General features: G+C 42.0%; 1 protein-coding gene across 1 annotated transcript in view; it reads right to left on the reverse strand.

Annotated features, from left to right (window-relative positions):
- Window positions 1–26,896, reverse strand: part of sycp2l (synaptonemal complex protein 2-like) — a 139,738-nt gene that overhangs the window by 24,922 nt on the left and 87,920 nt on the right. Inside the window, exons 23-28 of the mRNA XM_039754207.1 lie at window positions 26,002–26,033; window positions 23,838–23,898; window positions 19,231–19,353; window positions 13,966–14,081; window positions 5,527–5,621; window positions 2,661–2,760 (exon numbers count right to left, since the gene is read on the reverse strand). Coding sequence (XP_039610141.1) covers window positions 2,661–2,760; window positions 5,527–5,621; window positions 13,966–14,081; window positions 19,231–19,353; window positions 23,838–23,898; window positions 26,002–26,033 — 527 coding nt within the window. The remainder of the gene's footprint in view (window positions 1–2,660; window positions 2,761–5,526; window positions 5,622–13,965; window positions 14,082–19,230; window positions 19,354–23,837; window positions 23,899–26,001; window positions 26,034–26,896) is intronic.

A 26,896-nucleotide genomic window follows, 5' to 3' on the forward strand; every position in this document is an offset into this window, starting at 1 on the left:
CTTTTTTAATTATTTAGATGATGCTCTTTTTAAGCCTGCATATGCTGTGTTCACGTCCAAATGTCTGTTAATGAGGATTTCATTAGAGAGCCACGATTCAGCCGTATCTCTGGCTCTCAAGTGTTGGCCCTGAATTTTACTTTCAGTCTCCCAGTTACACGTATGTCTGGTGGAACGTGTAGGTTTGTAAATCAGAGACCGTGGCTCTTTCCTTCGGACGTCATTGCGATGTCCCTGTATACAAACAAAGGAACATTCCTTCTGATGGCACTGCAAAGACCCACAGTGCCCAATTTACACATCACTACCCTTCCTTCACCAGCTACATATTGCCTTGGATTCCTGTTTGTCTAAACATTTTCCTCTGATGACACCTGGAAGGTTGTCGAAAGCTTAGGAATAAAAAACTATTCTAAAATACACAACTAATTTTCTCCATTTGTGGATCAAATATGCAAACCATATCACAGACCTTTGATTCCATGTACACACACACAGACACACATACAGTTGTGCTCGAAAGTTTGTGAACCCTTTAGAATTTTCTATATTTCAATATGACCTAAAACATCATCAGATTTTCACTCAACTCCTAAAAGTAGATAAAGAGAAACCAGTTAAACAAATGAGACAAAAATATTATACTTGGTCATTTATTTATTAGGAAATAATAGGAATATGAATAGGAAATAGGAAAATGATTGAATATTACATATTTGTGAGTGGCAAAAGTATGTGAACCTCACGGATGATCAGTTAGTTTGAAGGTGAAATTCGAGTCAATGGGATGCCAATCAGGTGTGAGTGGGCACCCTGTGTTATTTAAAGAACAGGATCTATCAAAGTCTGCTCTTCACAACACATGTTTGTGGAAGTGTATCATGGCACGAACAAAGGAGATTTCTGAGGACCTCACAAAAGAGTTGTTGATGCTCATCAGGCTGGAAAAGGTTACCAAACCATCTCTAAAGAGTTTGGACTCCAACAATCCACAGTCAGACAGATTGTGTACAAATGGAGGAAATTCAAGACCATTGTTACCCTCGCCAGGAGTGGTCGACCAACAAAGATCACTCCAAGAGCAAGGCACACATGTAATAGTCGGTGAGGTCACAAGGGACCCCAACTGAAGGCCTCTCTCACATTGGCTAATGTTCATGTTCATGAGTCCACCATCAGGAGAACACTGAACAACAATGGTGTGCATGGCAGGGTTGCAAGGAGAAAGCCACTGCTCTCCAAAAAACATTGCTGCTCGTCTGCAGTTTGCTAAAGATCACGAGGACAAACCAGAAGGCTATTGGAAGAATGTTTTGTGGACGGATGAGACCAAAATAGAACTTTTGGTTTAAATGAAAAGCGTTATGTTTGGAGAAAGGAAAACACTGCATTCCAGCATAAGAACCTTATCCCATCTGTGAAACATGGTGGTGGTGGTATCATGGTTTGGGCCTGTTGTGCTGCATCTGGGCCAGGATGGCTTGCCTTCATTGATGGAACAATGAATTCTGAATTATATCAGAGAATTCTAAAGGAAAATGTCAGGACATCTGTCCATGAACTGAATCTCAAGAGAAGGTGGGTCATGCAGCAAGACAACGACCCTAAGCACACAAGTCGTTCTACCAAAGAATGGTTAAAGAAGAATAAAGTGAATGTTCTGGAATGGCCAAGTCAAAGTCCTGACCTTAATCCAATCGAAATGTTGTGAAGGACCTGAAGAGAGCAGTTCATGTGAGGAAACCCACCAACATCCCAGAGTTGAAGCTGTTCTGTACGGAGGAATGGGTGAAAATTCCTCCAAGCCGGTGTGCAGGAATGAGCAGAAGTTACTGGAAAGGTTTAGTTGCAGTTATTGGGGGGTCACAGCAGATACTGAAAGCAAAGGTTCATTTTGCCACTCACAAATATGTAATTTTCTATCATTTTCCTCAATAAATAAATGACCAAGTATAATATTTTTGTCTCATTTGTTTAGCTGGTTTCTCTTTATCTACTTTTAAGACTTGAGTGGAAATCTGATGATGTTTTAGGTCATATTGATGTAGAAATCTAGAAAATTCTAAAGGGTTCACAGACTTTCAAGCACAACTGTACATACATTCATACATACACACAAACACACAGATCAGTGAAAAAATTAAAACCGCCTGTCCAATATTGTGCAGTTCCCCCTTGTGCCGCTCTGACTCATCAAGGCATGGACTCCACAAGACCTGTGAAGGTGTCCTGTGGGGTCTGTGCACCAATATTTTAGCAGCAGATCCATTAAATCCTAGAAGTTTTAGGTGGGTGACATATTCTGGTACTGTCTTAAGTAGGTTACGTAGCTTCTAGGTTGAGCATCAAGGTAGGAGTCCTACAAAGCCACAATATATCTGTTACATTCATACAGTGTGAAACCACGATACGTTTATATCCTGTCTAATTATATTGTAGTGTAGCACCATACGGATGGCCGTGATGTCCAATCCCTGGCACATAAATCCTTCATGCCAACGCCCAGGTGTCGCACTTTCCTAACACACAGACTGCCATAAAGCACTGGGAGGTACAACAGAAGCTTTAGTGTCAGACTTCCACTGGTGCCCAACCAGTCTCACTTCGTTATGACAAGGACTCTGCACTGAACCTCGGAAACTGATTAAGAGAAGCCGTACCATGGTGTCGGTTTCCATTTGCATCAACGACTGGGCGTCCTTCTCCAGACTAGACAGCTCATGGATGACGATTGACTGGAACTTGCTGAGCCTCTGCAACCTGACACAAAAGCATCTCCATGTTAGACAGATGGCAAGGCATGAATAACACAACATAACTTTAAGTAGAACATTTGCAGTGCAGAATGCGACTCTTACATGATGGACACACACACACACACACACACCCCAGAGTTCTTCAAATTCTTCTAGTGGCAAGATATGAATGGGTGAATGACTGTTGTGTTGTAAAGCGCCTAGGGGGGTTCTTGAACTCTAGTTAGGCGCTATATCAAATACAGGCCATTTACCATTTACCATTTACATCACCAGCTGAAGGGAATCCATAATTAAAGACTATCTATTGCTTGTGTATCTCTGTTATTTAAGTTCATGTAGCTCTGTTTGCACAAAGTTTCCAAATTGTGCATTTTCAGCTTACTTCTCAGAATGATCCAGTCCACGGTGTGATGTGTGTTCAAATAATTCCATAATCCAAATATCTTCATTTTAAAAGGTTTAGTAAAATTTAACGCAAAAGCAATTCATTAAGAAATAGAGGTGAAAAAGACAGTGCAGGCAGGGTGGAGAAGAGTGTCACGAGTGATTGGTGACAGACGGGTATCAGTAAGAGTGACAGGGAAGGTCTACAGGATGGTAGTGAGACCTGCTATGTTATATGGGCAGGAGACGGTGGCACAGCAGACAGAGCTGGAGGTGGCAGAGTTAAAGATGCTAAGATTTGCATTGGGTGTGATGAGGATGAACAGGATTAGAAATGAGGACATTAGAGGGTCAGCTCAGGTGGGACAGTTGGGAGACAAAGCTAAAGAGGCGAGATTGTGTTGGTTTGGACATGTGCAGAGGAGAGATGCTGGGTATGCTGGGAGAAGGAGGTTTTTGATAGAGCTACCAGGGAAGAGGAGAAGAGGAAGGTCTAAGAGAAAGTTCACGGATGTGGCTTGAGAGGTCATGAAGGAGATGGGTGCGACAGAGCAAGATGACGAGGACGAGAAGAGATGAGAGAAGATGATCCGCTGTGGCGACCCCTAATGGGAGCAGCTGAAAGAAGAAGAAGAAAAACAGGGAACAGTTCTTGTATAAGGAAAGTTATGTTTAAGGCTTAGGCATCTTGTAACAGTTCTCTATATATGCAGTCATACAGCCATAACTTCAGAGGTTCATACGGTTAGAAGAAGCTTATAAAATGTGTGTAAATTGGTCAGAAATCTGTCGGCCAAAGTTCTTCTTGTGAGTTAATCTAACAGTCCATGGTTCGAGTACAGAGGCCATTTCCTAACTGGCATAATGTCTTTCCAGGAATAGCTAAGAAAGTTCTACTACATGCTAGCTTACAAGGGCTAAAAAAAACAATGATGCAAATATGGGAAACTGATATTCTATTCAAATTAAGCAGGCATTTACGTGAATTTGACATTAACTTTCTTAGATAGGCTCATTTTTGATTTATTACTTTTCATTTTTGTTATGTTCACAATTGAGTATTGTCTCGTTAATAGATAGATAGATAGATAGATAGATAGATAGATAGATAGATAGATAGATAGATAGATAGATAGATAGATACTTTATTAATCCCAAGGGGAAATTCACATAATCCAGCAGCAGTATACTGATAAAAAGAAACAATATTAAATTAAATAGTAATAAAAATGAAAAGAATTAAAATAAAATTAATGTTCGCATTTACTCCCCCGGGTGGAATTGAAGAGTCGCATAGTGTGGGGGAGGAACGATCTCCTCAGTTTGTCAGTGGAGCAGGACGGTGACAAAAGTCTGTCACTGAAGCTACTCCTCTGCCTGGAGATGACACTGCTCAGTGGATTCTTCATGATTGACAGAAGTTTGCTTAGTGCCCGTCGCTCTGCCACAGATGTTAAACTGTCCAACTTTAATCCTACAATAGCGCCTGCCTTCTTAACAAGTTTGTCCAGGCGTGAGGCGTCTTTCATCTTTATGCTGCCACCCCTGCCCACCACCGCGTAAAAGAGGGCACTCGCCACAACCGTCTGGTAGAACATCTGCAGCATCTTACTGCAGATGTTGAAGGATGCCAACCTTCTCAGAAAGTATATTCTGCTCTGAGCTTTCTTACATAGAGCATCAGTATTGGCAGTCCAGTCCAATTTGTCATCCAGCTGCACTCCCAGATATTTAAAGGTCTGCACCCTCTGCACAGTCACCTCTGATGATCACAGGGTCCATGAGGGGCCTGGGCCTCCTAAAATCCACCACCAGCTCCTTGGTCTTGCTGGTGTTAAGGTGTAAGTGGTTTGAGTCGCACCATTTAACAAAGTCTTTGATTAACTTTCTGTACTCCTCCTCCTGCCCACTCCTGATGCAGCCCACAATAGCAGTTTTCATTTCTGGTGCTTTGTGGGTGGAGCCCCCAGAGGCAGGACACCCTGACATCACCACCCCAGAGCCCTCCCATTGGCTATTTCAGGTCACATTTGTGTTTGGAATACCATATTGGCAGCATTATTGTATTTACTTACTGGTTTTTTGTGACTTTCTTGCTTCTGTTTGAGGATTTCGTCTTTGCCTATTTTTTGTTCTTCTGAACATTGTTTTTTTCTTTTTTCTTCTAATCCTTCATTTGCCTCTTTTTTGTACAAGCCAGGGGTTTACAGTCAGCCCTCCTCTTGTGAAGCTTTTGATATATTTTGTGGACTTTTCTAGTTATTTAAGCCAGCTTTCCAATTTTATTATTTCTTTTGATGGTCTGCCTTGGCCCACTATTCCGTGTGTGATTACCGATTTAAAAAAAAAAAAAAGAAGTGTATCCACTTCTTAACCAACTTACCTGCACTGATGCAAGTGGCTCAACATGTCAGATATGGTATGCTTTGAAACTTTGAGGGCTCGCTGGGCTTGCAATTCCATCTTTCTGTGCCTGGCCTAGAAACAAGAAGGTAGAAAATAAATCAGTCAATAAGATTACAGGCTCGCCCTCCTTCCTGAAATCTCCTGCGTGAGGTGCATTTTCAGACATGGACAGAAAGACAAACAGATAGAACTTTATTTGTCCCAAGAGGAAGGTTTAGTCATTTTAGAAAAGCTCAAGAGATGTTAACAATCCACAAAAACCACCACCTCAAATATGTACAAGAATTACAAAAAAAGAGAAACGCTTCTGACTTTCCTAAAGATAAGAGAGCAGGCAATATAAAAGGTGTGATGCACTGATGTGCTGCTACTCCCGTGTTAATATCATTATTGGGCCGTTTGGTACATTCCTAACCCCAATGCCCCATTTTAATTTAACACATATTGATATGGCCCTAGCTTCTTTTTAGCTACTGGTGCTGCTTTACTCATTGCTTTATTTGCCACCATTATTGTATTTTAGGTTAAGGAAATTATCGTCCTTTTACCTTCAAGTTAAGTCAAAGGTTTTCGCGTCCTAATACAATGTATGACATCTTGCCCTACATTAAAGTACAGTCAAAGTAAAAAGTATATGAAGCATTTGAAATTATCTGGTTTACTGGTTTGCATGAGTTGGTCAGATTAAGTGATGTGATCTTCATCGAAGTCATAGGCAGTGGTGTAGCTAGGGGGTGGGCATCTGTCCCCGGGCGCAGCATCCATCACTAAAAAGTAAATAAAAAACATTTGCATACTCAGTCCGTCACTCCATCAGTATGAGGAGATGTTTTTTGTCTCTTTCTGATTTCGAAGCACGTATTAATTCTTTATACCCAACAGACAATAATTCATCCCCTCCACTACTCTAACATGCTCGACTCCCACCCAGAAACAATTTTTGACGTTATTAAACAGGTCACACGACTGACATGAGGCATTAGTGTATCCTTGTCTGTCTAAGTTGTTGCAAACGCCATTTCTGTGTGCCAAGTGATTTGTGTTTATGTGTTTGATAGAAAATTGATTGGCTGTCGTGAAGTATTCTAGCAGATGGCTGCAAACGTCTAGACGTTTCCCCATCATATTTTCATATAAATAGATTGTAAGTAATGCAATTTTTTTTTTAAATATATAACTATTTTGCTTTATAATTTGCTATATACTTTCTTTAAAATAATTTTTTAAAGCAGAAAATTAATTTTTTCTTACAAAAACTAATGATGGATTTAGATTTTTAAAGAAAAAGAGGCGGCATTATTTTTGGAGATTTGTAATTATACAAACACGTACAAACATTTGACTTTTTAATTACAATAAAATAATCAGGATCTCATGCATTCTTTCATTATGGTATCTATTTTTTTTCCCCCCAGTGTTTCAGACAACATAGTTTAAGGGATAAGTAATATATAAATATTTAATTATTATATAAATAATATTCTTGATTTTTGTAAGAAAAGATGCTGCAAAATCGCAAAATTACAAATTTTATTAAGTTTATTTAACAACCATGAGTTGGTAAGAAAGAAGATTATATATATATATATATATATATATATATATATATATATATATATATATATATATATATATACATAAAAATATGACATTTTTTTCTTAAAATACTATTATTTTAAATACATTTTTAAAAAATTTCTTTCCCTTCCTTATTGCATTTTGGCAAACAGGAGGGGGTGCAAAATCTTCAGTTGCCTCTGGTCACAGGTTCTGATATATATGGTGGTCCAGATCTAATTATGCAATTTTCATTACACTATAACTTAAGTTTATTACATAGAAAGTCACCCAAAAAATCCCAGACCATCAAGAAGTGTGAGAACTGACGACATGAAGAATCGTCTTCCCGCCAAACTGCATAAATCAAAGTCATCCAGATGATCTGGATCTGCATAATTAGATCTGGACCACCCTGTACACAATGAGCTTAAGCCAATGACACACAAGAAATTCTTTATTCTACAAATGCATTCAACGTTCACAGTGGTAGTGGAAAAAGTAAGTGAACCTTGGGATTGAATAACTGGGTGACCCTCCTTTGGCAGCAATGACCTCAACCTGGCGCTTCATGCAACTGCAGATCAGAGCTGCACATCGAATTTTCGCCCATTCTTGCCTGCAGAACTGCCTTAACTCTTCCATATTCTTTGGTTGTCTTCTGTGTGTCTCTCTCTCTTCAAGTCATTCAATAGGATTGAGGTCTCGGCTCTGACTGGGCCGCTCCACAAGGCCGAGTTTGTTCTTCGAAGGCCATTGTGCTGTGGATTTGCTGTGATGTTTGGGCTCGTTGTCCTGTTGCATCACCCAGCCTCTTCTGAGCTTACGTTGATGGACAGACACCCTCACATTATCCTGGAGAATTAATTAGTTGATAAACTTGTGAATTAATTTTCCCCTCAATAACGGCAAGCTGTCCAGGCCCTGATGCAGCAAAGCAGGCCCAAATCCTGATGTTCCCTCCTCCACCATACTTTACTGTAGGGATGATGTTTTGATGTTGATATGCGGTGCCCTTTTTACACCAAATGAAGTTCTGCTTGTTCCTCCCAAACAGTTCAATTTTGGTTTTTCACTCCAAAAACATTTTCTCAGTACCGTTGTGGAGTGTCCAAGTGCTCTTTCAGCAAACTTCAGGTGTTCATCAATGTTCTTTTTTGATAGCAGTGGCTTCCTTCTTGGTGTCCTGCCATGGACTCCTTTCTTGTTCAATGTTTTTCTTATAGTTGACTCAGAGATGTTCGCCAGTTCTGATGACTCCTTCAAGTCCTTTGCTGTCACTCAATGGTTCTTCTTTACCTCATTGCTGACTTGGCGTTGTGCTCTTGGGGTCATCTTGGCAGGGCGCCCACTTCTAGGCAGAGTAGCCACAATACCAAACTGTCTCCATTTATAGACAACTTGCCTAACAGTAGACTGATGAATATCTCAAATCTCTGAGATGATTTTGTAACCCTTTCCAGCCTTACGTAGATGAACAATTCTCCATCGTAGCTCTTCAGACAGCTCTTTTGTGCGAGACGTGATTCCCATCTGGACATGCTTCTTATCAAAAGCTCAAACTACAACTTTATCGTGTTTATCATCAATCAGAGTCATTCTGGACCACCACACCTCTGAACTCGTCTCATTAAATGGACTCCACGTGTGCTAAATTCGGACTGCAATGAGCTTTTTAAAAAGTCCTTAGCTTAGGCTTCACTTACTTTTTCCAACCTTCAGTTTCACAGTTTGAATCATTTATTCAATATGGTCAAAAAGTCTCAGTCTGTGTCTCTTTAGTTATAGGAGACTATGTTTGTTCATTATGGTAACTGACATGTAGATACGACCACTGATGTTTTATGTGGGAATTAGACACAAATAGAGAGAATTCCTAGGGGTTCACATACTTTTTTTACTTTGACTGTATATACATTCACAGCCTTGACTTTCTTGGCGAGTAAAGCTCTCTGTCCACGTTCACTATAACCAACGGGCCGATGTACATTCCGTATCGACAGGGTCTTATTTACGAGAGAAGCCTTGCTAATATGGTGTTTACGGAAAGAATATTAGGTATAAAGGAACCCACAAAGAGAATTTTTTGACACACTTCTGTTAATGAAAAGTTCTTGATGCTAGTGTGTCACAGAGACAATGTGCAGCATTATTCATAATATCCACTATTTTGGTTTTCACTCTCCTCTCCACTACCACCTCCAGCGGGTCCAGAGGACCTCCCATAACTGAGGATGCTCTCCTAATCAGCTTTTTGATTTGGTGGGCCTCTCTTGAAATGATGTTGTCATCCCAGCACAGTACATGGGCCATCACAGAGTTCTAGAACATGTAAAGGATGTTACTACCCAAATTAACCTCCTTGGCATTCAATCTAAGTGTGACTAGGACTCAGATTTCGGTTATCCCAGAGTCAGACTCATGGATCATTCTGGTTACAAGAGTCTAGAAAGGTTCCAAGACCTGGAAAGAAACTAAACACCTTTTGTCCTGTGTCAGTTATAGAAACTCTGCTGGTTGTGAAGCAAAACTCTAATGCTTTGGTGAGAATTCAGCTCCCCAAAAATCTGCAGCTCATCACTACCGATGACAACGCAATTCTTTTTTCTTTTAAAACATTACAATTCAGCAATGAGTAAATATTGCGATAGATCAGCGGCTCTCCAACTTTTGTATTTCGCGCCCCCCCTTTTCTACCTGTTATAATTCTGCGCCCCCTGCATAATATACAGTGGTGTGAAAAACTATTTGCCCCCTTCCTGATTTCTTATTCTTTTGCATGTTTGTCACACAAAATGTTTCTGATCATCAAACACATTTAACCATTAGTCAAATATAACACAAGTAAACACAAAATGCAGTTTTTAAATGATGGTTTTATTATTTAGGGAGAAAAAAAATCCAAACCTACATGGCCCTGTGTGAAAAAGTAATTACCCCCTGAACCTAATAACTGGCTGGGCCAACCTTAGCAGCAATAACTGCAATCAAGCGTTTGCGATAACTTGCAATGAGTCCTTTACAGCGCTCTGGAGGAATTCTGGCCCACTCATCTTTGCAGAATTGTTGTAATTCAGCTTTATTTGAGGGTTTTCTAGCATGAAGCGCCTTTTTAAGATCATGCAGGTCATAGCATCTCAATTGGATTCAGGTCAGGACTTTGACTAGGCCACTCCAAAGTCTTCATTTTGTTTTTCTTCAGCCATTCAGAGGTGGATTTGCTGGTGTGTTTTGGGTCATTGTCCTGTTGCAGCACCCAAGATCGCTTCAGCTTGAGTTGACGAACAGATGGCCGGACATTCTCCTTCAGGATTTTTTGGTAGACAGTAGAATTCATGGTTCCATCTATCACAGCAAGCCTTCCAGGTCCTGAAGCAGCAAAACAACCCCAGACCATCACACTACCACCACCATATTTTACTGTTGGTATGATGTTCTTTTCTGAAATGCTGTGTTCCTTTTACGCCAGATGTAACGGACATTTGCCTTCCAAAAGTTCAACTTTTGTCTCATCAGTCCACAAGGTATTTTCCCAAAAGTCTTGGCAATCATTGAGATGTTTCTTAGCAAAATTGAAACGAGCCCTAATGTTCTTTTGCTTAACAGTGGTTTGCGTCTTGGAAATCTGCCATGCAGGCCGTTTTTGCCCAGTCTCTTTCTTATGGTGGAGTCGTGAACACTGACCTTAATTGAGGCAAGTGAGGCCTGCAGTTCTTTAGACGTTGTCCTGGGGTCTTTTGTGACCTCTTGGATGAGTCGTCTCTGCGCTCTTGGGGTCATTTTGGTCGGTCGGCCACTCCTGGGAAGGTTCACCACTGTTCCATGTTTTTGCCATTTGTGGATAATGGCTCTCACTGTGGTTCGCTGGAGTCCCAAAGCTTTAGAAATGGCTTTATAACCTTTACCAGACTGATAGATCTCAATTACTTCTGTTCTCATTTGTTCCTGAATTTCTTTGGATCTTGGCATGATGTCTAGCTTTTGAGGTGCTTTTGGTCGACTTCTCTGTGTCAGGCAGCTCCTATTGAAGTGATTTCTTGATTGAAACAAGTGTGGCAGTAATCAGGAAATTGAACTCGGGTGTGATACACCACAGGTAGGTGATTGTTTAACAAGGGGGCAATTACTTTTTCACACAGGGCCATGTAGGTTTGGATTTTTTTTTCTCCCTAAATAATAAAACCATCATTTAAAAACTGCATTTTGTGTTTACTTGTGTTATATTTGACTAATGGTTAAATGTGTTTGATGATCAGAAACATTTTGTGTGACAAACATGCAAAAGAAGAAGAAATCAGGAAGGGGGCAAATAGTTTTTCACACCACTGTAAGACAGATGAGAATAACCCCTGATACAACTAACTCTGGTAGGTATGATACTCGTGCTGTGTCGTGTCGCAGTATCCTATCATTTTTAATTCCATAAGATTTGCATGTGTTCGGCTAACTTCAATGAAATATTTGCAATTTATTTATTTTTTTTAAGTTCTTTAATAACTATTAAAATGCCTTGTGTGGTTTTTGGTAGTAATTCTAATCCCTAAAACAAACAATAAATTATTCTTATTTAATTTTTTTTATGTAAATAAATAATTAAATATGTTTTTAAAAGTCTCGTAAACGGGGACACTGATGAAGTCAATCTGTGCGAGATGAATGTATTTTCATCCTACAAATATTATACCGCTGTTAGTTGTATCATGAAAATAACCCAATACGCTGTAAATTATTTAACTCAATTTGGTAATATTGGCTACGCTGCCAATGTGGTGCAGTCGCATGGCATTATCACCTGATCTACTGTTACCCCAATGTTCACAACAGATACCGATACGTCTCGAACTTTCTGGATTGAAAATACGCGACTATAAAAGCAGCAGTGGCGGCGCCGCATGTCAGTTAGTAAGTCATTAGATCTGTGCCTTAGAAATGTTTTATTTTAATGTTAGTTATAATGCATTCGTTGGGATTATATGCTTGCAAATTTAAATTTGAAATAAAAATTTAAAAAATTAATTTTGACGTCTGTAACAAGAATGTAAGTTTAATGTCACGGTGTTCTGTACAAGGAATTATTTTATAAATTCACTCACACGTGCAGGCCAAAGTTAGCACACAGGGGCAGCATTTGGAGAATGAAGGGGACAACTGCGAAAATAGGCATTCTGCTATTCCTGTATGTTAGAGATGAAATTGAATCCTTTCCTTTCCTTGTTTGGAAACCAAGGAATGGCCTACACGTGGAGAAGACAGTATAAATACTTGGACAAGCAGCCAAATACTTTGAAGGACTGGGCGGTCTCTTGGTCTGGAATCCCTGCAGATTTTAATTTTTTTCTCCAGCCGTCTGGAGTTTTTTTTTTTTTTCGTTTTTTCTGTCCACCCTGGCCATTGGACCTTACTTATTCTATGTTAATTAATGTGGAGTTATTTTTATTTTTTATTGTGTCTTCTAATTTTCTATTCTTCATTTTGTAAAGTACTTTGAGCTACATTTTTATTGCATGAAAATGTGCTATATAAATAAATGGTGTTGTTGAAGCCAACGGACGGACGGACAGACAGACACTTTATTAATCTCAAGGGGAAATTCACATAATCCAGCAGCAGTATACTGATAATTCCACATAAAAGAAAGTGGTAGAAGTGATCAGTGAAAGAGAGAAAAATAGAGATAAAAAGGTAATATTGTCATTTGTCCCAAAAACCCTTCCAGCGCAGCGACGAAAACAATGACAGACTGTATAGATGGAGATCCCACCTTGGTATTGTCTTGTTATTATGGCTTCCCGTCTGTAATGCTGTGTAAATCGTCAGTAAAGAAAGCGAAGTTATTTTCTCTTATGTGATTTTTACCGCCGTATCACTATGGGAGGGATATCGCCTTCTAATATCATCTCTCTATATTTTTCAGTTACTTAAAACGCCACAATTATAAAAGAACTTATTCCAATTAGGGAGCTAGCGACCCCTAAAAGGAAACAATGTCTTGTTCATTTATTCAATGCCCCCCTTGTACAGCTTCAGTGCCCCACAGTTTGAGAACCGCTGCACTAGATTATCTTCTTTTTACTTGGCTGAAGTTTCTCTCCACAGTTAAAACATACAGTGGTCTCCATAATGATTGAGACACAGACTCTTTACGCCTTGATGTCCTCCCTCTGCTCCACAGTTTGAAATTACAAATCAAACAATTCAGACGTTGTGATTAAAGCGCACATTGCAGACTTTCGTTGAAGGGGATTTCCAGACATTTCAAATCACCCAACACTTTTTCCATACGGCTCCCCCATTTCAGCGCACCATAATGGTGGGACAACTGGCGTCACAACAGTTTGTGATTTCTTAGGTGGGTTTCATTGCTTAATAGGATATCTCAGCTTGCTTCTACACTTTGGAGTTTATAGCCGCCATTATTCAACATGAGGACAAGAGCTCTGCCAATGAAAGTCAAAGAAGCCATTTGAGGCTGAAAAAAACAAGAATAAAACCAGAAGAGTTGTCATAAATCAATGGTCTGGAACGTCATGAAGAATTAAGAACACATTTACATACTGTAGAGGCTCATAGTACATAAAACAGGGTGCCATTTGTCATAAATAAGTATTTTATCTTGATTTATGTGTGAAACCATTGCTTGTGTGCTTTTTATAAAACGGTGTTTTGGAAAAATATTCAGCCCTAAAACGACATGGATTGAAAATCCACACACAACAAATCAGATCTTTTAAAGTTAAATACAAATTAAAATAAAAGCCATGGTAATGAGACCACAACTAATAATGACATCACGTGAAACACAAGTATGACCTCCGAGGAAGTAAGTCGGTTCATTCGGGAGCCTAGAGAAAATCATTACCCAGAACTTCTTCCGCAGCTCTTGGTTGAAGTTTTCAAAGGCGGCGATTATACTGGTACCCCCTTCGGTTCCAGAGTCAGAGTCCTCATAAAGCATCGCGTCCGAGACATACTCATCTACGACAGCAAGACAGACAAAGCTGCAATTGAGGGTTTAATGTTAGCAAACAAAGGAGAGAAGGTTTCACAACATAATTGACAGAAAACCAAAATGAGAAGTTCAGTGCATGATGCCCCCCAAAACAACTTAACTCGTAATGTAATCTCCGCACTGTGATTTGGGATGAACCTCTCAATATGTGGAAACCTGGGACTGAGAAATAACAAAATATGAAAACATCTGGGCTAATAATGAAGCCATGGTACCTTCTGCATCATCAAGATGTGAATGAGGGAATGAGAACTCCAGTTAAATATAAAATGTCAGGGTAAGAGACAAGATCCCAGTTAGAGACGGTCTGCACCAGGGGGTCTTCATAATCAGATTAAGGATGCAAGGTCTTATAGGACGTGTTGACTTGTGGGATTAAAGACTAATCACCCTGATGCAGGGATGACATTGTGTTGTTTGACATCAGAAAACAAGAAGTGGAGAGGAAGTTGGAAGAATGAAGAAGAGCTTTGGAGGAGAAGACAAATAGGAATCTATTTAATGGTTTAATGATCATCAGGATTCAGACATTAGCCAGCAAGGAGAGCCATTCAAAAGAGTGGATAAATTTAAATATCCAGGACCAGTGGTGACGCGATGTGGAGAATCAGATGCAGAGATATGGATGAAATCATTGGAAGGAGGTATCAGGGTTATTGTGTGGTCTAAAGATTAAGACAAAAGGTTAAAGGTCAGGTTATTAAGACCAGCCAGTGATGAACGGAGAAGAGAAAAGGTGGGCAGTAAAGGGAGTGCAGGAGAAGAGATGGAGGTGTGGAGTCACAAAAGCGGACAGAATAAGAAATGAGACCATCAGAGGGTACAACAAAAGTGGGAGAGACATCTAAGAAAGTACTAGAAGGGAGGTTGAGGTGGTACAGGAGACACGAAGAATATGTGGGCAAGAGAGTGATGGAAATGGCTACGAGAAAGAGAAGGAGAGAGTGAAGTAGAGGTGGAGGTAAGAAGTAAAAAAAGATTTGAAGGAAAAGGGTCTGAATTTAAAGGAGGTGCAGGACTGAGCTGTACGAAGAAGGCTGATTTTAACAAGTCAAGTCAAGTTGGGGAGCATGCACTGGTACATTGCATTGCTGGACCCACTACACGTTGAAACAGTTCAGAATCCCAGTTGGCAACCCTCCAGGCAGATGCTTGGTCCAGTCTTACCCTCCAGAAATGACCCTCTACCTGCCACAGCAGGCTTGGTCCAGCCACTTGGGTCCCCAACAAGGAGGATCTTTTGAGCCGGATCACCCTCGGGTAAACACACCACATGGCCGTAGAGCAGTAACTGACGCTCCCTCACAATGCAGGTCATGTGCCTCATTCAGGACTCCATGAGCAACACAAAGTCAAACCAATGGTACCCGAGGATTTTCCTGGAGAGACACACATGAAGGAGTCCAGTCATCGTCTCAGGTCACTGGATAGCGTCCATGTCTCGCAACCATATAGTAAGACAGGAAGCACCAGGACTCTAAAGACTTGGACCTTCGTCCTTTTGCAGATATCAGGAGTGCCACACACTCCTTTCCAGCAACCTCATGACTCCCCATGATCTCCCAATCCATCTACTGACTTCACAGGAAGAGTCACCAGTGTCACATGAATGTCATTGAAGGTAAGAAAACCTCTCAATGACGAGGTCGACACTCTCTCCGCAGACAGACACACTGCTGATGGCCGCGCCCAAGAGGTCATTAAAGGCCTGGCTCTTGGGATTTTATCAGGACACTCGCAAGCCCAGACACTCGGACTCCTCACTCAGTCTCTCCAACGCCCCGATCAGAGCCTCCATTGACTCCATGAAGATCACAGCATCGTAAGCAAAGTCAAGATCCGTGAATCTTTCTTCACCAACAGGTGCCCCCCCCCCAGCTGCTGGACCCCACCACCCTGCCCAACACCCAGTCCATACAAGCAGAGTAGGAGCAGAACACACCGCTGATGGACCCCAGAATCAACTGAGGAGAAACACCGAGGTCCTGCCTCCACTCTGCACAGCACTCACAGTCCCAGTGTACAGGCCGGCCATGACATCCAGCAACCTCGAGGGGATCCCGCAAACCCTCAGGATGTCCCACAGGGGATCAACTGAGTCAAACGCTTTGCAAAAATCGTCAAAGGCTGCAATGAAACTCTGCCGATATTCGTGTTTGTGCTCCATGAGAACCCTCAGTGCCAGGATGGGGTCGATGGCAGACTTCTTAGGTGTGAAACCAGACTGTTCCGGTCGCTGGTAGGTGAGCAAGTGATCACAGATCCTATTGAGGACGACCCTAGCAAGGACCTTACCCGGCACCGTGAGCAGAGTTATCCCCTTGTAGTTGCTGTAATCCAGGCAATCACCCTTCCCTTTCCAGATAGGGATGACAAGTGATTTTAGCCAGAGGTGAAAAATAAATCTTTGATACTACGATTTGAGAGCCTAATTATGTTCAGCAAAAGTGGACAAATTTGTTGGGACCCCTCCACAAAAAAATAAAAAAGAAACCTCCAATTGGCAGCCATCACGGTTTATGCCGTACTTAAAATTTAGATTTTTTCCTAATAGTTTGAATTTAACAGAATATTTCAAATAATCACACATTTAAAAATGGCATGGACAAAAATGATGGGACTCTTCACCTCAGATTTGGTGGCACAACCTTTAGAGTTTGCAATCCCTGCACACAAGTGATTCCTGGAGCTCACCATGAGACGTCTGCACCTGTCCGCAGGTCGTTCGGCCCACTCGTCCTGAGCAAACTGCTCCAGTTGGGTCAGGTGTGATGGGGGTCTTTCTCCAGACAGCATGTTTCAGTTCTTTGCATTAGATTTTCGATGGGATTCAAATCAGGGCTCCTAGAAGACCACTTTTAGAACAGTCCAATGTTGTGTTCTTGGCCATTCTTGGGTGCTTTTTGTTGTGTGTTTTGGCTCCTTATCCTGATGGAGGGTCCATGAACTACGACTGAGGCAGAGCTTTCTGACACTGGGCAGGATGTTTCACTCCAGAATGTCTTGATGGCCTTGACATTTCGGTGTTCCCTGCACAGACTCGAGGCGCCTCCATGTCAGATGCAGCAAAGCAGCCCCAAAACATCACCAAGTCTCCTCCATGTTTCACAGTAGGCCTGGTGTCCATTCTTTTGAAAGCTTCATTTTTCTTATCATCTGTTGACATTGAGCTGATGTGACTTGACAAAAAGCTCCAATTTTGTCTCATCAGTCCCAAGGATTTTTCTCCCAGAAGTCATTGCGGCCTGTCAATATGTATCTGAGAAAATCGGAGTCTGGCTTTTTGATGTCTTTCTTTCAACAGCGGGTCTTCTTCCATTCAATGGTGTTCTGTGACACTGATGGACTTCGACCTTGGAGTTCAGCTTGTATCTCTTTGGAAGGTGTCCTGGGCTTTTAGTCCACCATTCTCACTGTCCTGTTGTTCGTTTTTAAGAGTCGATTTTCCTCTTGCGGCCACGTCCAGGGAGGTTGGCCACAGTCTCATGAACAATCAAATTCTTCATATTTGCAACTGTTTTCACCGGACCATCAAGTTGCGTGGAGATGGTGGTCTTCCCGTCTTGGACTTTAACATGCTGGTCTTTCTGATCTCCTCAGACAAATCTCTCCTTTCCTTTCTCAGCTCCATGTTTAGTGTGACATACGCAATGACAACAAACAGCAGAGTGAGGACTTGTCTCCATTTAAATCAACTGAATGACTGATTGAACGACTGGAGACGTGTGCGATACAAAATTTGAGAAACCCGCTAGTTTGAAAAAAAATCACTTGAATAGAATTATTTAGGATCTTGTCCCGCAATCCCAACAATCACGTGCAGGCCATTTTAGAAGACGTATGTAGAAAAAGCAACACTTGATCTCTTGTCACACTTGCTTTGCTTCACTCAATGACATGTCAAAGGCACGATGGTACACGGGGGACAATTGCATTTCATTTTGTCGCTTGTCTGCAGGGATACAGTGCTTTTTCAACAGGCTGTAAGAGGACCGACAAATTCATCCATGTCTGTATATTTTTCTAGCTGAACCAAGGATGAATCTTTCAGATGGGGACGTTCGTGATTAGAGCAAGTGAACTGTTCACAGATAGTGAAAGGATGTGCAGTATTGGGGGTCTTCGAGATGCAAATCCATACATAACAAACTGAATATGCTAATTTGTCACTAATCCATACATGGTATTGGTCAGTAGAAAGTGATCAAGAGGAAGGCCTCAAAGCCAGATGGGATGTCGACTTTATGCCAAGAACCACTGAAACAGGATCCTGCACTCAAAGACCCCACTGAAGAACTGAAAGACAACTGCACTGTTCCAGTGGCGTCACTTTGGCTGTATTTGTATGTATAAAAAATAAATTATACTTCAATGCATACAGCATTGGGAGTGATCCATTTTTATGCAAGTTGAATAGATCCCCTCTCTATTTAGTGCCATATTTCTCCTGCTATAGTAACTGAAGGGATACATATACAGTGTGACAGATAGGGGGCGCTGTCGTCCCCTTGAACCCTCACACCAGACACCAGATAAAAGTCCAATAATTGACTTTATTAAAGTAATAATATGCACAAAGCACCCTCCACCCCACAATACTCATAAATCAATACAATAATCAATCCTCCTCTGCCACCCGACTCGGCTCAACCCTGGGATCTCCCACAGTCCTTGACCCGGAAGTGTTTCTTCTGTCTCCGTCCATGTGACTAGGAACACTTCCGGGTCAGATAAAAACTCCTTTTCTTCAACCCGTAAGTACGTCATTGCCTCTCTCCATGTGACCGAGACGTACTTCCTGGGGTGTAGGGCAAATAGTCCTTGATCCTCCCTGCAGCGTCCTCTGGTGGCCCCCATGGTATCCAGCACCAATGTCCATGATGCCCTGCTGGAATTCGGGGCTGCTACAGGGAGGGCTCCATCTGGTGGCCTGGGGGTATTGGCCGGGATGAATGGCCAGCCATGGACCACAACAGGTTCAAAGTAGGAGCTGCGTTTCTAAACAGAACACATTCTCAGGGACCATGCGCCCCCAGTTGGATACAACCGATCAAGAATATCAACGCCACATAGAAGTGAGAAAAGATGAACAAGCAGAAGGAAAACAACAAGTACCTTCTGCAGCATTGCAGGTTTCTGAAGAGGAAAACAGTTTCTTTGGCTGAAGGTGGGTGGTCATTTGCTCTTCTGCAGGGTGTTCACTGGTGTCATCTCTGAATCTTTTCTGATCTTTAGTGGCTGGGAAAAAAAAATACAACAGGCGATGCACAAATTAACATTTCAAAAATGTAAGAAAGGAACATTTGACACAATTAGACATCAGCAGTCGAGGACACAGTGAAGTTACGTCTGCGAACAGAGAGAGTTTGAGAGAGGACCAAGAGATAGTCGAATAAACCAAAAAGAAAACTGGGGGCGATGATTAAAAACAAGCAATCAAAAAACAAAAGTCGTTTGGAATAGAATTCATTTGAAATGAAGGTTCTGAATCTTCAACTCAGAGATCCTTTTATGAGTGAAGTGGTCTAATTGACCAAAATCCAAGTGTCAGTTCTCAGAAATTCTGCGCTTGCAGAATTTCAAAAGATAACCCAGCCACGGGGGATGCACAAACCAGTGTGTTTCTTCGTGCCAGTCATAAGCCCGGATAAATGGGGAGGGTTATGTCAGGAAGGGCATCCGGTGTCAAATTTTGCCAAATCAATATGCAGACAACAATACGAATTTCCATAGCGGATTGGTCGAGCCCCAGGTTAACAATGACCGCCACTTGTACTGTTAGCCAGCAGGGTGCTGGCAGAAATTGGTCGAAGAAGAGGAAGAAGAAGAGGGGGGAGACCTGTCCGGCAGCAGGAGGAACCGAGGGTAGGAACTTTGAATGTGGGCAGTATGACCGGTAAGGGGAGAGAGTTAGCAGATATGATGGAGAGAAGGAAGGTCGATATATTGTGAGACTAAATAGAAGGGGAGTATGGCCAGGGGGATGTGGTATAGCGGGTTCTCAGTAAGGGCCTATTTTAAATAAATAATCACCGCTCGCGGCGGCTTAGCTTAGGGGGGCCATAGCAAGCCACAGGTCGATCTGCGGTGTGGCCGATTCTCACCGAGTGCACAGGTGAGGAACTGCCACATCCGCGATTGCTCCCGTGGCTAATTTGCTGCAGCCGCTGTGGTCCTTCGTGGCTAAAATAGACGCACAAGTCGGTTGGAAAGGGGGTTTGGGGGAGAATAAACGAAAGGAAAAAGTAAAGAAAAAAGAAAGATCAGAGAGAGAAGGAAACGGAGGTTGGGAGCAGGAAGCAGTAAGCGAGCGAGCAAATCGGTGCAGCAGGAAGCAGGCGAGCAAACGCTCGCAGGTAGCCTGGGTGTTTGGCCAACACCTGGGAGAAGTGGTTGTGGTCGCCCCCACAGAAGTTTGTTTTGTAGGGTGGGAGTGACCGGGAAGGCACTGGACTCTCCACGGGAGGTAGAGGGAGGCGGGACTTGGGACGAGGTGTCCCTAACGTGAGAGCCTTGGCCGTTAAGGGATTCCCAAGTCACCGTCTGGAGGAGCCGACCGGAGCCAAGGATCGGTGAGGCAACTGACAGCAGAAGTAGGCAATAAGAAGGTCAGCTGCATTGAGAGCGTCTCACCTCAGGAGACGCAGGTGAGACGCCAACACTAGTTTTAAAAGGCGGCACCGGGCTTGTTTTTAAAGACTGCTTCCTGATCGTTTTAAACCTCCGGTTTTAAGGATTGTTTTTTTCTATTTATTGTTTTAACCTCCACGTTTTCTTTTAATGGATTCTTTATTTATTGAACTTTGAGAGAAGCGCTGCACTTTATTTGAACACTGTTTTTGTTGCATTTTTAATAAAAGCACTGTTGCACTTTTTACCATCCCCTTGCTCAATTATTGCCTCCACTGACTAGCTCATCGGTAACATTATCGACGGTGTTGGGTTCAAGTGCTTCCAAACAGCAATGGGAGCGTGGAGCCAGAACCCACATCGTCACAGGGGATCAGAGGGGGTTTCAAATTGTTCAATCATGGTGTGGAAAGGAGGAGAAATGGAGTAGGAGTTATTCTGAACTAACAGCACGTCAAGAGTGTCCTGGAGGTGAAAAGAGTGTCAGGCAGAGTGACGATGATGATGATGAAGCTGGACATTGGAGGTGTGATGATGAATGTCGTTAGTGCAGATGCACCGCAAGTTGGGTGTGCAATGGGTGAGAAAGTCGGTGGGTAACTGATATTATACGTATACTATTTGAAATCGGGAAAAAAAAAAAAAAAAAAAATCAAATTCTCACTTAGACAATCTGTTCAAAGTTTTTTTTTTTTAAAACCTGGCAGGATCTAATCAATGACATTTTAGAATAATCATTTATATTGGGGAGAAGGGCTCTCAACGTTTTACTCTGGCTATTGGCCTTCCTCTTGTTCTCACGGGTTAGAAACCAATTGAATTAAGTTTTGTTAAGTTTGACTCGATTGTATGGAATGCCACATGCATTTAATAAATTAAAGATAAAAGTTCTCAGAAAATGAAGCATACAAAACACACAAACAGAAACCAAAACCCTAACAGAATTATTGTGATTACAAAAAACAAAGACGTGGTCTGGGGGAGCAAAGTATCAAATCCGTGAGATGAAACCAAAGCAGTCGACTAGGAATCGAAAGGAGCAGAAGTTACTCGAGGGTCAAAGACAAGAAGTCGAAACTCTCTACCGCTAGGGTCCGTTTGACAAAGAAGCTCACGAACACCAAGACGTTTTGAGCAGATGTTTAGCCACGGATGGAAAACGCATTGTGTGATCACCGGCAGGTTTATACACTCCTGTTATGTCATCGCCATGATCATCTCAGTCACATGACTTTGTAAAGAAAACAAAGACTTCATAAAGTTTCATTTTGTAAACTTAATTCCAAATGTAAAAAAAATAAACATCAGAATATGAACTTCCTAAAGTCCAAAACCCAAAATACATAAACGCATGGAAAACAGCTTGAATGGCTTAGGTGACTGTAATTCTCTTCCAAGACAGAAGATGGCACTGTGTAAAATCTACCCAAGACAGAAGATGGGGCGATTAATGTTTTTTTTTGCCCTCTACACATGTTTAAGTCTCCTAATTATGTGAGGGTCACTGCAAGGTCTCCCAAATTTTGGACTTTGTCCTGCTTTTTCTTTACACACATATAAAAACGTCTGTTTTGTCATCTGGGCAAGATGTTGGTGGCATTGTGTATTTTTTGGGAGTTGTGTGTTATAGTATCTACAATATATTTAATTAATATCAGTGGGACCACCCAAACAGTCTGTGACACAGCAGACTCAGTGATTGAAGGTGATGTAAAATTAGGGTGGGTCGATAAGTTTTGTTATCCCGGCGATATTCAAGGCTCGATTAGTGGGGCAGATTTAGCAGTGGCCACCAGTCTGAGTTGTGGTTGCCAAAAGTTTCGAGAGGTGCTACTAAAGTCCAAGGAGACGTCATTTAGCGTGTCCTGGGTCTTCCCCAGGGCCTCCTCCCGGTTGGACGTGCCCGGAACACCTCGCCAGGGAAGCGTCCAGGAGGCATCCTGATCAGATGACCAAGCCACCTCATCTGACTCCTCTCGATGCGGAGTAGCAGCGGCTCTACTCTGAGCTCCTCACCTTATCTTTAAGGGAAAGCCCAGACACCGACCTCGGATAAGCAGAAGAGGATGGATGGATGGATGGACTTCATTTAAAACGAAAGGGAGAATTCATTCCACTTGTGTGTGCCCCTCTATGCTGTACGCTATGGAGACCTGAGGAAGTTCGAGACATCGGAGATGAGCATGATAAACTGGATGTGTGATGAGCGACTGAAAGACATACTGAACCTTACAGGGGTGTGCCACCAAATGAATGATGCCAACTGGGTGAAGCAAAATTCCTGATCTAATGGTGGGCACTAACAAGTCTAGAGGTGGGCCAAAGAAATGCTGGAATAATGAGGTGAGAGGCTGCGGTGGGCTGGCGCCCTGCCTGGGGTTTGTTTCCTGCCTTGCACCCTGTGTTGGCTGGGATTGGCTACAGAGACCCTTATGACCCTGTAGTTAGGATATAGCGGGTTGGATAATGGATGGATGAGGCGAGAGGAGATGTGAATACAATACAGCTTACAAATGATCATATGTTTGACAGATGAGAAGGAATTTGAGGTGAAAAGACCATACCATGTTATACCGGTAACTAGCATGAAAACTGAAATGATGAATATCAGAACTTTCAAAATAAAGAAAAATTGGTTAAAAAATTAAATACGTATTCCAATCATAAATATGAGAAACTTTGGTCAAAAGCCAGGAAATCCAAAGAGAGCAATGCTGAAGCTGCTGAGCTTTCTCCAGCCAAGCTGGTCAGTAACCTTAGCCGGTGGCCCAAACTCCTTGGGCTCCACATATTGGAGGCAGGGCATGTAACAAATTTAATGAACACTATAACCATAATTCTAAAATTACATAACTACAAAGACAAAAAATTACAATTAATAACAAGAGATGAAAACTTTAAAAAACAAAAATATTAAATAAACAAGAACTAAACCTAAGCCAAGGCCAAAACCCTGGATGAGCCACAAAAACATGGCTGCCTGTGATTAGAAAGTTCCCAGAGTGCTCCACTGAGACAGAATTGTCAGCCTCTCATAAATGCATGCTAGTTACGATTTAGGAACCCGAAATTGTGCGATTCTTGAGCTTTACCTGCTGCAGTAGATTTTCTTTTCTTGAAGTCATCACTGTGGTAGTTAGCAGGTAAAGGCTCCTGTAAGGGTGGGAGAATGAAAGGTATAGAAAAACAAATATTCAGATATGCTGTGATTTGTCTAAACTTTATTTTAAGGCATATCAGCTCCACTAAGATGTGAGAGGATGGTGGAGGAGTGGATAAGAGGTGTACTGGTGCTGATCTGCAAGAATCAGAGGGGTGTGCAGAGCTGTCGTAACTACAGGGGGGTACAATTTATGAGCCACAGTATGAGGTTATGGGAAAGAATAGTGGAAGCTCAGTTAAGAAGGGAGGTGATGATTAGCGAGCAGCAGGATGGTTTCATGCCAAGAAAGACCACTACAGATGTCTTGTTTGCTCTGAGGATGTTGATGGAGAAGGAGAAAGAAGGCCAGACAGAGTTACATTGCATATGTGGACCTGGAAAAAGCAAATGATCGGGTGACAAGAGAGGAGCTGTGGTATTGCATGAGGAAGTCGGGAGTGGCAGAGAAGTACGTAAGAGTGGCACAGGATATGTACGAGGAGAGTGTGACTGTGCTGAGGTCTGCGGTAGGAGTGACAGAGGTGGGATTACGTCAGGGATCGGCTCTGAGCCCTTTCTTATTTGCAGTGGTGATGGACAGACTAACAGCCCATGGGGACTCCTGTCTAATCTCGCCTATGATGTTTACTGATGACATTGTGATCTGTAGCGATAGTAGGGAGCAGGTTGAGGAGACTCTGGAGAGGTGGAGATCTGCTCTACAGCGGAGAGGAATGAAGGTCAGTAGGACCACCAAGACAGAATACATGTGTGTGAATGAGAGGGAGGTCAGTGGAATGGTGGCGATGAGGGGAGTCGAGTTGGCGAAGGTGGATGAGTTTAAATACTTGGTATCAACAGTACAGAGTAATGGGGATTGTGGAAGAGAAGTGAAGAAGAAAGTGCAGTCAGGGTGGAGAAGAGTGTCAGGAGTGATAGGTGACAGACGGGTATCAGCAAGAGTGACAGGGAAGGTCTACAGGACGGTAGTGAGACCAGCTGTGTTATATGGTCTGGAGACGGTGGCACAGGAGACAGAGCTGGAGGTGGCAGAGTTAAAGATGTTAAGATTGGCATTGAGTGTGACGAGGATGGACAGGATTAGAAATGAGGACATTAGAGGGTCAGCTCAGTATGGACAATTGGGAGACAAAGTCAGAGAGGTGAGATGGCGTTGGTTTGGACTTGTGTAGAGGAGAGATGAGGGGGTATACTGGGAGAAGGGTACTAAGGATAAGGATAGAGCTGCCAGGTAAGAGGAGAAGAGGAAGGTCTAAGTGGAGGTTTATGGATGTGGTGAGAGAGGACATGCAGGTGATGGGTGTGACAGAGCAAGATGACAAGGACAGAAAGATATGGAAGAAGATGATCTGCTGTGGTGACCCCTAATAGGAGCAGATGAAAGAAGAAGCAGAAGAAAATACTAATTTTAGAATTCAATTTGACGTGGCAAATGCACATGTACCATGTCTGTGAAGAGATAACCGACTTGAAAAACACCAAACGTATCCTTAAACACTGGACATGTGAACAACACAGCAAACCCTAAGAGACACTCGGGATTAACCACTTTTTATCATAGAATTCCAAGCCCCAGATAAACTCCTAGGTGTTGACCAAAAGTGTAATAAACTCAACCTCAGGTCTCTGGGGTTCCTGCTACTCAGAGTTAACTGGCCATAACTTTAGCATACTTCACTTCAAGACACGTTAGTTAGATGAAAGTAAAGGGGAGATCTTTCTCTTTCAGAATATGTATGCATTTGAGAATGAACTGAGTGCATTGGGTACATAACATTCTTTGAGTTGATATTCTGGGGGGGATAAGCTGGTTCAGGGTTGAGTAACACAAGGGTCTACAGGGCCTTCAGAAAGGATTCGGACCCTTCACTTTTTTCCACATTTTGTTCTGTTGCAGCCTTGTGCTAAAATTGCTTAAATACAATTTCTTCCCCCTCATCAAGTAAAACTCAATACCACAAAATGAGAAAGCAGTTTGTTTTTTGTAAATTTAGTAAAAATAAAGAGTTCTATCCAGATTGCACCATCGTTAAAAGTAATTATTTGCTAAAAAACTGAGGCACGTTTCAAAACGGAAATGAGACAATACTTACCTTTTTTGGAGAAATGTCTTCAAATTTACTTTCTGGAAAATCAAAGTTCAGAAAGGACATAAAATTAGACTAGAACTTCAATGATCTGATATGTATTTAAAACTGAACTGAAATGCTTAGTATCAACATAAGGGTACTAACCAGAAATAATCCGGACGCAAAGGTCACTAGGCTTTGAGCTGTAGAAACCAAAGTTACCCGAACTATTCGATAACATTTACTGTTCTGATGCTGATCTTTCTGATCATAAAAGAGTCATTAGGATAGCAATTGACGAGAATGATTCATAAATTAATTGCAGAATTACGGTACAGTGCATCCGGAAAGTATTCCCAGCGCGTCACTTTTTCCACATTTTGTTATGTTACAGTCTTATTCCAAAATGGATTAAATTCATTTTTTTCCTCAGAATTCTACACACAAAACACCCCATAATGACAACGTGAAAAAAGTTTACTTGAGGTTTTTGCAAATGTATTAAAAATTAAAAAAAAACTGAGAAAGCACATGTCCATAAGTATTCACAGCCTTTGCCATGAAGCTCCAAATTGAGCTCAGGTCCATCCTGTTTCCCCTGATCATCTTTGAGATGTTTAATTGGAGTCCACCTGTGGTCAATTCAGTTGATGTGACCTGATTTGGAAAGGCACACACCTGTCTATAGAAGGTCCCACAGTTGACCGCTCATGTCAGAGCACAAACCAAGCATGAAGTCAAAGGAATTGTCAGTAGACCTCCGAGACAGGATTGTCTCAAGGCACAAATCTGGGGAAGGTTACAGAAAAATTTCTGCTGCTTTGAAGGTCCCAATGAGCACAGTGGCCTCCATCATCTGTAAGTGGAAGAAGTTTGAAACCACCAGGACTCTTCCTAGAGCTGGCCGGCCATCTAAACT

This window comes from Polypterus senegalus, chromosome 5, assembly GCF_016835505.1.
Source record: "Polypterus senegalus isolate Bchr_013 chromosome 5, ASM1683550v1, whole genome shotgun sequence".
In the NCBI taxonomy this organism is placed as follows: domain Eukaryota; kingdom Metazoa; phylum Chordata; class Cladistia; order Polypteriformes; family Polypteridae; genus Polypterus; species Polypterus senegalus.